The sequence below is a fragment of the Gavialis gangeticus genome, unplaced genomic scaffold (genome assembly GCF_001723915.1).
Source record: "Gavialis gangeticus isolate Ggan-Ray unplaced genomic scaffold, GavGan_comp1, whole genome shotgun sequence".
Lineage (NCBI taxonomy): Eukaryota > Metazoa > Chordata > Crocodylia > Gavialidae > Gavialis > Gavialis gangeticus.
This window is the reverse complement of record NW_017729034.1, coordinates 20,778,669-20,790,835: the sequence shown is the minus strand read 5'-3', so window position 1 is coordinate 20,790,835 and position 12,167 is coordinate 20,778,669. Positions and strand designations below refer to the sequence as shown.

General features: G+C 47.5%; 1 protein-coding gene across 1 annotated transcript; it reads right to left on the bottom strand.

Moving 5' to 3' along the window:
* Nucleotides 1-1,018: 1,018 nt before the first annotated feature.
* On the bottom strand, nucleotides 1,019-3,389 carry LOC109304825 (ankyrin repeat domain-containing protein 9-like). The gene has a single exon (XM_019527654.1). It carries the CDS (start codon nucleotides 3,076-3,078, stop codon nucleotides 2,188-2,190), a length of 891 nt encoding a protein of 296 aa, XP_019383199.1. The 5' UTR covers nucleotides 3,079-3,389; the 3' UTR covers nucleotides 1,019-2,187.
* Between the last annotated feature and the right edge of the window lie 8,778 nt (nucleotides 3,390-12,167).

Genomic DNA, 12,167 nt, shown 5'->3' with positions numbered 1-12,167 from the left:
AGGAGCTTGCACACACTCTGCAGGCAGGCAGGGTGGGCCCAGCCAGTGTTTTTTATGCTAATCTACCCTCAGCTCAACCCTGCTTGGGGGGGGGGAGCGGGGGTGAGATACCTCTTAGCTGCGATAACCTCCATCTCTGCCAGATCTCTGCTAGGTTGGCCTGCGTGCTGCAGAGGCTGTCATGCTAATAGTGTCCTTGCAAAAATCCGGTTTCATGTGCACACCATGTTTCAACCCCTCCCTCTTCCCCCCTCTTCCCTGCCCCCCCACCCCCAAAAGGGAGTAAATCATAAAGGAATCATACAATCCTGGAGATGTCATTGGAGTAAAATACTCTGGCAAGGCATGATGCAGGGAAGAGATTAACCCATTCAGTGCTGATCCCTTATTGTAAAAGCCGTGCTGGCATTTTTTTCAATATACCAGTAATGACAAGCAAACAGTGCATTCAGCAGCAGGAGGCACCCAGAACATTCAGTCCCCAGAACATTTGGTAGCACAACAGGCATGTTTCACAGGGATATATCTGATACATACAGCAGGGGCACTCCCCAATATATTCAGCAGCCTGTCATCCAGTTGTGCCTGGCACCCTGACCAGTATCACAGGGGTACTCCCCATGATTTCATATTGGCATAAGTGGATGCAATCCTAATGACTCCAGGGGAAGTGCACCCATTCACACCAGCTGAGAATTTGGCTTGTTACTTTACTGTAGGAGAAACAAATCGATCCATACAGTAGCCATCCTATCTGACAAGAGATGTAGCACAGACTCTATGTGCCATGTCTTGTTCGTGATCTCAAGAAAACTGGCCAGAGGAGTCACACACTGCCTAGCACTCTCTCTGTTGTAAGGAGACAAGCACACACTATGTGCTGCATGCTATAAGTATGGGAAATTTTTGGAGTTGGGTTTGTTGGGATTTTTTTGGATATGAGAGTTAGATTTAAAAATGCAAACACAGGCTAGAATGACTGTGATTTACAGGTAAATAAAGAGCAGGTCCTACTGCCACTGGTGTGTCATTATGTAGCTAGTCTCCACTGCTGGGTTCTCCACAGAGAGCAAGGTACTGACTGATTAACAAGTAACTTCCTAATTAATAATACTGACTCAGAATAAAGCATGGTGCTCCTGGTAACACAAGGAAACCTGAATTGGCTGTAAGGGCCCAGTCCTGTCAGACTGTAAAAGCCTCCATCCAACCCTTGGTTCCCAAAGAAGTCAATGGGAGCTCAAGATGCCCCTCACTTTTCAGGATTAGGCCCTGCAGCTGCAAACTGGACCCTGAATGCCGTAAGCAACCACAACAACATACCAAGCAAAACATCACACTGGCAAGATGTGGGTGGTTTTGATCTAAATGTCTAAATCAAGGCAGTAAGGCAGAGCTGCCCTCTCTTGGGGATACCCGCCCCCACCCCACAAACCAAAGTCAAGCCAAATTAATGTCACTCATTAAAGATGTAACTTCTATTGGCATTACCATGATTTGCATTTTTTCACTGGACAGCAAGGAAAATGGTTCCCTCCCCTTTGCACAATTCTACAGAAGCAGCAGGGATGGGATTGCCTTTTAACCCCTTAATCCCCAATGAAAAAGGAGGGTTCCTCATGATTCTTTTATCCGCTTTTGCTCCCTCCACAAGGACACAGACCCACTGCCCCCTTATAAAACATTTCCATTAGTATGGTGAGCCCCTGGATTGTTTATTGTTACCAGATCATGCTGTAGCAGTTTCTCAGAAAGGAAACCTGGTATGTGAACCCTGTCAGAGACAGTACAGTGTTTTCCCTAGGTCTGGAAGAACACAGTCCCTACTTGACAGTGTTTGAACAATCCCAGGGGATAGGTAATTTCCTTCTATCTGGACAATTTACACAGGACACAGTTAGCATATTGGAAATTCAGACACATTGATTCTGGTCCACGGTTTAAAAAAAAATACCTTCAAATCTATTTAACCCTTTGCATGCACAACATAAAAAGGAAGGTTTTTGCTTTTAAAAGTGTCGTGCCTGCAATCAGTTAGAAAACCTTTTAAAATCTTGTCATGAAATATTTGAATTTTCAGATGAGACCGCAGGGAGCTAGGTACCAAAACTGCATTGCAATTCAAAGGGAAGTGGGCACCTAACTCCCTTAAGGTGCCTTTGAAAATCCAAGTCCCAAATAATAAAGTCAAGGAAAAGCATTTACCACATTTTTTGTCTGTAGCTTTTTGCCATAGGATGGTAGGGGCTTTAGTGCCTGAGGTATAGGCAGTTCCTGGATGCTTTTAGGGAAGTGGGAGGGTGGGAGAGACTGGAGAATAGTTTGCATAGCTTGCAGGTATAAAGAAGCAGGTGTGTTCCCCACCAGGCTGTTGAATTTGTCTTCCCCTAGCAAAGCTGTCCAGTGCTCAGGATGGTCCTGCAGGACTTTCCGCATCTTAAACTGTGGATTAGGCATGAAGAGCAAGAGGTAATCGAGGCAAAGCTTTTTTGATGCCACATTGACTTTGGAGTCCCACATTTGCTCCAGGATGACATCCAGAGGGGTAAGCCCTTTGCTGTCCATGATCCTGGGAGAAGCCCCATTGCCTAGGAGACTGAGGACGGTTTCTGACCTCAGCAATTCACAGGCAAGATGCAGAGGGGTTTTGCCATCTTCCAGATGAAAGCAGCCAGTCCGGTTGATGTAGGAGTTCAAGCTGGGTAGCTTGTGCGCAATTTTGATGATCAGCCCCAAAATATCTCTCCTGTCATAGGTGACCGCCATGGCCAAGTGAGGAGCAGAGGATGGACAATAGCAGAAATGTTCCCCAGGTACCTTGAGAGCCTCCTCTGGAAAATGAGACAGCAGATACTGAGCGTAAGGCAGGTGATTATGCACCACTGCATAGAGAAGGGCTTCTGAAGGTGAATATGTTCTCAAGCTGGCATTTTCCTCCCAGTAAAAATATTCCATAGTTCTCATGTCTTCCAGCATCCACACAGGTTTGTGGTCTCGCACCGCCTGGTAGAACATATAAGACAAGAACTTACAGTGCCGGCTCTGGTCATCTTGAAGGCTGGCCTGGTTACTGGCCATGTCTTAGAAAATGAACAAGTCCTCCACACTGGAAGATTTGCTCACTTTGAATGCAGATCTTGATGCTGCTGCAACCTTCAGATTGTCATTGCAGCCTGGACTGCACTCGCTGGAACGCTTGGGCTGCTCATCTCCACCCATTCATTGTTTTTTCCCTTCACTGCAGTGGTTTTGTTTAGGTAAGCACAATCCCACAGGCTCGGTTAACCCATGCCATGCAAGCAGATGGCTTGGCTTGTGAGTGCACCCTGCTCTGTGCATGGCACAGGTTACCAGAACACTGTCAGACTGCGAGTGATTTCACATCCACAGAGCCGTACAGAAGACAGGGAGATTCTAAAATTAGCTTGAGAGGTGAGGCAATTTTCTGTCTGCATTTGATGTCTAACCAGATCAGCTGGTACATTGCAGTAAGTATAACACCACTGTGCCTTTATTCTTTGTCTGCCCATTTCTGCATACACTATTCATCACATCACAAATATATGTTAAAATAAAATACTACACAGTCCATATGTATTGATTATTATATAATTACTAGGCACGGCTGTTGATATCTAATAATGTGATTTGTTTTTCATAAAAAAAACTATTACAGCTGGCCCATCAGAGGATACTGATGTTAATTGATTGTCGAAGAGGGATCACCACCGTATAACCAGAACTCCCCATAGAAGAGTTAAAGATGCCATGCAGTTACCACGCCCAGTCGGGAAGGGTATTGTGTAGTGAAAGCACTGTTCTTTGTCTGCCAGTTGAAGCTCTGCTGGTGTCCCTTTCTGTTGCAAAGCAGCTGCATAAACTCAAGGTTAATCAGTGGTTTTGCAGGGGTCAAATTCAGAGCTGAGGGCTAGAACAAGGTGTTCTGTATTAAGCAGGAGGTTTTGGACTGGGAGACATAAGGAGGTCCTGATAAGAGAATTAGGATCAAGGCAGCAGCTTCTGAGACAGAGCAGGAGTACCTGACCCAAGATTTCTGCTAGGAGAAGGTGGTCTGTATGTCATTTGTTACCATCTCAGTATGAGGAAAGAGGACTTATGTGTATTTTGCAAACAAACATATTGCACCACAAACACCCCCCACCCTTCACTGGAGAAGGAAGCTGAAGCTATGTGAAGGGAAAGCCTCAGGTACAGGGAGAGAAAGTCTGTCTCAGGGCTTGAGACCTCTGTTCTCTCCCTCTCCTTTCCCCTTTTGTTTTCTGGATTTTGAGTGGGATGCTGTTGCAGGGGGTGGGCATCAATCCCTGTAGCAAACTGGCCCAGGTTGGAGCCTGGCAGTTTTTGCTGGTGTGCTCTGGGTCAGGGCTAAGAGCCTGGCATGTTTTAGTTGCTGTTGCACCTTCTTTTGGGTTCAGCATATCTGTGTTGCTGAACCCCAGCTACGTGTCTTGCTAGCTATTTTGGCCATGTAGGCCTTGAGTGGGATGATGCCATGAGTGTATCCTCCCCTAGTGCAGGCTGCCCAGTAATGGGGTCCTGGCATCTACTGGGCATGCAGGCCTCGAGTGGGACAATGCCATGAGTGTATCCTTCCCTAATGGAGACTGACCAGGAAACAGGGTCCTGGCAGTCATTGTTTTGGGGACTGTAGTGTCTCAGCATGGTGGTACAGCTGAGACTACATGTCCAGGCTACAGGCATAAGCCTGGGCCCTTTCTGCTGTTTTACAGCTGCTGCATTTCAGCCTGCTGTTGTGGGGCTGAACCCCAGCCACATGTTGGCTGGCAGATTTGGGCCAGGGTGAAGCCCTGGCATTTCATGTTGCTTATTCAGGCCTCAGTGGTGTCTAAGCCTGGCTCCTTTTGCAGTTTATGCCCCAACCAAGCACTGTGGTTGGGCGATAGTTTTGGTTCAGGCCCAAGCCTGGCCCCCTTATGTTGTTGCATAGCTGTTGAGTCTCAGCATAACAGTGTGGCTGAGATTATACATCCAGGCCACAGCCAAGTAGGCTTGGCTCTCTGTTGTTGTATATTCAGGCCTGGGTGCAGGACAGGCCTGAGCCCCCTTTAATTGTTTCACAGTGGCTGTGTCTTAGCATAACGGTATTGCTGAGCCCCACTATACATTTGTTTGCTGTATGTCTGGCCCTGGCATGTTTTGGGACATTGCTTTTGTAGTTCTGTGTCCTGACCAAAGCGGTGCGGTTGGCGATGGTTGCTGGTCAGGCTCTTTTGCTGTTTGGCTGGCTTTTCTCTGACTTCTCTTGCAGTTTCCTGCCCCAGCAGAGCTGGGATTAGGTCTAAAAACTTTGGGGTGTGATATGCTAGTGAAAACTGCAGTTCACCCCTCAAATCCACTATGCGGAAGTGAGGATCAGTGCTACAGCTTCACAGGGAGCAACAAGGGGTCCTTTGCAATGCAGAAGGACTATATTCTCTAGCAGCTACCTGCGGTGTAGTGTACCCATGGAGCAGCTCATTGGACTTTCTGGTCTGGACCCCCCCACCTTTCCAGCCCATTGCTGAAGGGCAGGTGTAGGGGTGCAGGGGCCTGGAACTACCCACTGGGGAGCCCCAAGTCCCAGACTGCCTGGGCACAGGTAAAGAACCCCCCAAGAGGGTGCCACCTATAGACTTTGTTTTGTAGTTTGTAGTGTTTAAAAATTTAAATTAGTGATTACTTTTGCTTTTCTTTATGCTTTGTAATAAATCTGTTTTTTGTGTCTACACTGCTTGCAAGAAAAGGGTTGTTGGTTTTACTGGACACCCTAGTAATCCATTTAGTGTTTTCTAGGTAGACTGGGTTGGGGATTGAGCCATGGTAAAATATATTTAGTATCCCCAAAATTGAACCTGGCCCTTGTTGCTGCTGACAGGTGCTCAACAGAATAGTTGAATAAGCAGGAGGTTTTGGATTGGGAGACATAATGAGGTTCTGACAAGAAAATTAGGATCAAAGTAGCAGCTTCTGAGACAGAGCAGGAGTACCTGACCCAAGATTTCTGCTAGGAGAAGGTGGTCTGTATGTCATTTGTTACCATCTCAGTATGAGGAAAGAGGACTTGTGTGTATTTCACAAACAAACTCATTGCACTAAGAGAATACTTTGCTTTGTGTCTGCTTCTGTGCATGACACTGTTCTTCAACACCCTTGATTCAACTACCAGTTGGTAAAGGAGTAACAATATGCACTCTCCCAGTATGCAGAAGTGAGGACCTACTATAATTATGCAGTAGGTAATGGTGAGTTTTATGGTATCGGGTACAAAGATGACAGTCTTTTCAGACTTCATGGTTTAAGCCGGGGCGGGCAAAATGCGGCCCGTGGGCCAGATGCGGCCCATCAGGCCATTCTATTGGGCCTGCAGGGCCCCTAAAAAATTTAGAAAACAAATATTTATCTGCCCCTGGCTTCCTGTCATGTGGCCCTCGATGGCTTGCCAAAAGTAAGAGGCCATGTGCCTGAAATAATTGCCCGCCCCTGGTTTAAGCAGAGAACAGACAGAGACAGTCACGATATTAATGCTGTGTGGGTGGACTGGGTTGAGTAGCAGTGTAGGGACACAGCTGGGTGCCCAAAGAAAAGTGGAAGTGGTGACTTCTGTTTGCCACAACAATCATAAACAGGAACACACACTTGCTAGCAGATGCTTTTTTTGCACAAGCCCCACCCCCCAGCAAGTCAACACCCTGGACAATTGTCCCTATTACCCCTCTCTCCAGTTACACTACTGGGGACTGCTGCATATGAAAACTGTGAAAGCTTGGACAGTGTCTCATGCACACAAATGTAAGACAGTGGCTGGGGCAACACTGGGTTGAGGTAACAAGCCTGCCATAAGAAAAGCAAACTCTGCTAATGGCTTGCAACCCATTAGGCATAAGAGAGACTGGAGTGCTTGTGGTACCCAATACCAGAGCCATGCCATAAGATAGTAACAGTTGTAATAACAGCCCTCAACCTTCTACCATGCCTGAGCCTAAAAAAATAAATGATGGTTAAAAGTATTGGCAGAGACTTAACACACTCATTGCATAAATGTAACAAGACTCAGAGAGCAAGCCAGAAAGCCAAAGAGCCTGTGGAGAAACCTACAAACTGCATCTACATCTCAATTGAGCTAAGTGTCACTAAAGAAAACAAAAGATCTAAAATATCCATTTCAAAGCAAAGCCTATAAGAGACAAGAAAAGCTAAGGTCCATTGAAAATACGACTGTAACTATATACTGGTTAATACATTCCCCCTTTGATTAAGACCTATTTCCCAAAGCAAACATTCAATATCTGTCTAAAGTTTTATGCTTAAATCAATCTATGTGACGCCATCTAACCTCCTTCATACCTACTGTCTGATCCTCACTGCCTCACATTTGCATACATTAATTAAGGCATATTTCTCAAAATAAGCAGTCAATTTCTAAATGTTTATTATGCTAAACCATTTATTTTTTTGCAATTTCTCAGTCCATCTAATAAAAGGTATCATTTTGGAACCAAGAGTTCTAGATTTTTGCATTTCTTCTGAAACTCATACCTATTCTATCCAATGGTTTCTGATCTTCACTATCTCCATGAGCCATTTGATGCAGCTATTTATTAGGCTCCACTGTGAAAATAACTACTGAAAAATAGTATTCTGTGATCAACTTCCTAAAGGTATCTCATTCAATCAATACCCATCCTGTTTGATTCTGAACTGATCAAAAGCTTGCGAACTTCACAAATGCACAAACAAGATACAATTGTAATATATTAATTCTGTCCTTGCCTGCTTTTTTGGGACTTAAGTAACTATCAAGAAGCAATGCTTTGAAGCTATACAATTAAAATAGTATGAAAAAGCAAGACAGAACTGCCAGCAAGGTGTCTGTACATTCCAAGGAAGATCAAGAAACCATCCTGCCACCCAGCCAACAAGTGAAGGACCCACGCTTTGAGGCTGTACAAGAATTGCTTCCTGCCTGCATTGGGTAAAGATCTTGGTGCAGCTAAGATAATACTGAGGACTAATAGCTTATTTTATATTGGAAATGAGTCTTTTCTGTCATTTAGTTTTGTAACTTGTTGGTAGGTATTAAAGCAAGCCTTTCTGCTATTCATCAACTGAATGTTCTGTCAATTCATAAAGCACTAGGTTAGAAATCCAATTTTTAAGTGCAACACACCCTCTCACTTGGAACACTGGTCAGTGGACAGGACAGGTGTTCCCAGGCCCCGTGGCCAGATCCTGCCACACCTGGCTGTGGGTTGCCCAATAGACCAAGGGGTCACAGAGCAGCAGCTCCACATCCTCGGTGAGATAGGCAAACACCAACGCCTCCACACTACCTGCCTGGTGGTGGGGTCTGGTGCCTCTGGACCCCAACATTGAAGTCATGCCCTTGGCCCACATTGGCAGCAGCTGTGGTGGTAGAGATTAGCACATGATAGGAGTGCTGGCAAGGGAAAGTGGATCCCCCTCTTCCATGTCTCCCTGCCTGTGCCCTTCTGCCTCCCTGACTCTGTTCACCAGCACCTCCATTCAGTGATCGAGGGTTTTGCTGCTGAAGATGCTCCCCTTCACCCTTGGGTTACACATGTCCACCAGCATGTGGACCGTACTGGACCGCAATGGATCAAGCTGTTTTTTGATGCCCTCCTTCAGCTACTTCACCAGTGCCAGCACCTCTGGTGAAAATGACTTGCCCCAGCCAGGAACATCGATCCCCTGGAACTTCTCCATTTCATTCTCAAGATCCTTCACTACAGAGATCACCTGGCTAAGGAGGGCATCACCAGCACTGAGGTTCTCAGTGGCTTGAGGACCACCAAGATGTGGGAGATGGTCTCCCACACCATTTTGTTAAGGGGGCCACTGATCCCAATCTCCCCAAGCAAGGCCATCTCATGAATGGCCTTCTGTTGCTCAACCAGCCTTTCCAGCATCAGGTATATGGAGTTCCACCAAATCTCCACATCCTGCATGATTTTGTGCTGTGGGATGCTCAGCTCTGCCTCTTTGTCCTGCAGTATCTTCCCCCTTTGATGCTTGGGTGGAAGTAGCCCGCCACCTTCCTGCATTTCGAAATGAGCTGGCTGGTAGTGATGGTGCCATCACCAGAAGCCCTGTCCCCCTCCAAGGCATCCCTGACTGTGAGGTGGAACTTGTGTGCCACACAGAATTTGCCAACAAAGTTGGCATCATGCACTGCCTTGACCATATTGGCCCCATTGTTGGTGACCATGAACCCGCAGGTGGGCTCGCCCTGCCCAATGAGCCACCCTTGCACCAAGCAGTTCATGGCCACCATGATTTCCCTTGCTGTGTGGGACTCACCCATCGCCTCCCCTTGAAGGAGAGCCCACCGATGGCCTGACTGATCACACCAGTGCCCTGTGAGGGAGGGGTAGGCGTGATCTCCACCCCAGCTGCTCCAGATGTTCGAGGTGAAGTGCAAGGCTACTTGTAGACCTGCCTTCCACAGCTCCTCCCTCAAGTACTTCCTGCATGCCTCATACAGGGAGGGCACCACCATCCTGCTAAAGATGGTGAAAGTGGGCAGTTGGTACAACTGGGCCACGAGTGCCATGAGCCACCTGAACCCTGGACACTCAACAAAGGAGATGGGCTGGCTATCTAGAGCAAGAATCTCCCCAATGCTCTGGGTGACCTCACTCACCTTGGGAACGCACCAGCTTTTGTCTTGGCCTTTCCCCCACTGGTCCAGGGTGGCCTGCCTCTGCTTCCTGGGGATGGGGGCTTTGAAAAGAGAGCAGGACTTCTTTTTGGCCATGCTCCCACTGGTGCCAGGCTGAGGAGGAACAAGGGGTGCTGCCGCTTGAGATGCAGCAGCATCGTTGTGGTGAAGTGTTTCACATCCTTGTCCAGGCTGATCTGCCTTTGGCAGTGCTGGCAGGTAGCATACCAGGGATCATCTGCCACCTCAAAATGATCCCACACAACACTACCCACCAACTTCTAGGTTGTGGGTGGGGATCCTGCCTTATCCCCCTCCTCACCAGGCAGAGGCACAACAGGAGGAGCTGAGCCATCTGCCCCCACAACCTCCTCTAAAATGCCTTCCAGAGAAGGAGACCTGCCTCTAGGGAAACTTTGAGAGGTGTGGAGCACAAACTCAGATTCCCCCTCCTTCCCCAGAATTTCCTTTGCTATGGCCTTCCGCTCCTCTGCTTCCAGATCCAGCTCCTCCTCTGGCACTAGAAGGCTCATGCTGGGAACTAGAACTGGTGGAGAATGTCATGCTGCTGCTGGTTAGTGGTGTTAGTGCGGGTGGAGGCACTGCTACCACCTCCTTGCTCCCACTAGCAGCAGAAGACTCATCACTGCCAGGAAAGAGAGTGCGTCTATGTTTGGGGTGGGGGAACCTTGCAGCGCTCCCTCTGCCCTCTCCCCGCCTGCCAGAAGACCTGGCACCTGCCTTTCCAGCACAATTCATAATGTTTGGTGTGCTGCAAAATGTGTGTGTGTGTAATATATGTTGTGCTTTCCTGCACAGTGATGACACACAGTCAGGGAAAACACAGATTTCTTTTTGAATCAGGACAGACTAACAGGAACAAATAAGAGGAGTTTGGGGGAAGAATAAGTTGGAAGGAAAGGATAGGGATAACAATAGGGATTGTAGGCAAAGGTAAGTGGAAAAGGATTGGATACAACTTACAAGAAGAGAGACTAGCTAGCAAGCCAGAGACTTTCAGATGCTGATGCTCCAAGAGAGACACATTTCACCAAAGGCACAGCTCACTTCAGACACCACTGTATATGTTGTTTCTACATCCCTTCCCCAGAGCACTGTGACTGGAAGGGAACTCAGAGAAAGATCACAGTCACTGGCCAGCTACAGATGTCAATATCAGAGCAGTCTTCCCCCCTACCCCCCCAGCCTTTTCCATATATGAAAGATCACCCCATCCCCCTCCCTGCAAGCCTTCCAAATCTCTAAATCTCTCTGCATCTCTCCGAATCGATTCGGAGGCTTTCAGTTTGATTCAGACCTTTTAATGGGTCTCCCAATTCGATTCAGATTTGGAGATTCAGCTGCTGAATCGGGCCAAGTCTCCTCCAAATCGAATTGGCTACCGAAGCTTTGCACAGCCCTACTGTAAAGCAACGAGGAGTTAGTTTGCCCATATTGGCACATCAGATGGATTTCAGACAAGCACTTGAAGAGGCTCCTTGCTGTTCTTGGTACCAGAGGGCCACTTGCCAGAGGTTCTAGAGAGGGCGACCCCCTGAGAAAAGGAAGAAGATAGAGATAAGAAGGATAAGAGTAACTTGAGTGGCTTGAGAAACAGCAGCCAAGGAAGTTTTTCCTAACAGAGTCTGCTTGGGCTTTGGGACAGAAGGACTCTGCCTGTTGTAGTGCTGTTTATCAATAGTTGTTGCTTGGTTTTAACTGACTGCTTGTGATTTCAGGGGCACTGTGTACCCTTAAAGAGGTTAAGTCCTCCAGGAGCTGAACCAGAAGATACCTCTCTGAAGGAGGGCCATGGATAAGCGGGAGGGTTGGGTAGGAGTAAAATTGGATGGGGAGATTCTTACCTGCATTGGGAACTTTAAAAAGTCCCTGGGAGCTCTCATGAATGACCTGCCCACTTGTGGGGAAGGGAGGAGATGGAGTGGACAGCACAGCCACTCTTGAGGTGCTGGTTGCTGTTCCTGCACTCCCCTTTACAAAAATCTGGATCCACTTCTGAGTTTAAGCACCTTCTTTTCTGTATCTCCCCAACCAGGGACTTGGAAGATGACAAAACAGTCAAGGAATGTAGAACACAGATTAAAAAGACAATACACTAATACGCAAGAGAAAAGAATACTACCTAGCTGTATGTACATTAGGCCTGTGTGAAGCGGCTAGTATTCGCTTTGGATTCAGATTCAGCCGATTTGGGGGACAGTGATTCAATTCAGTGATTCGAATCACTGTCCCAGATCAATTCATATTAATCTGATTTGGAGATTCGGCTGCTGCCAAATCTCCAAATCAGCCAGGCCCATCCCCCCCAGCCCACCAATGACTGTCCTGCCCGCCCCAGCTCCTGACACTTTGGGGAAAAAAAGCCTTGGCTCAGCAGGTGCTGCTGGGCAGGGGGGAGTGATCCCCGCTACCCCCCACTGCCTCACACTGCATGGGGGCCTCTGCC

Coding starts and splice junctions, on each gene's coding strand:
- LOC109304825 (XM_019527654.1), bottom strand. CDS start 3,078: ATGGCCAGTAACCAGGCCAGCCTTCAAGATGACCAGAGCCGGCACTGT.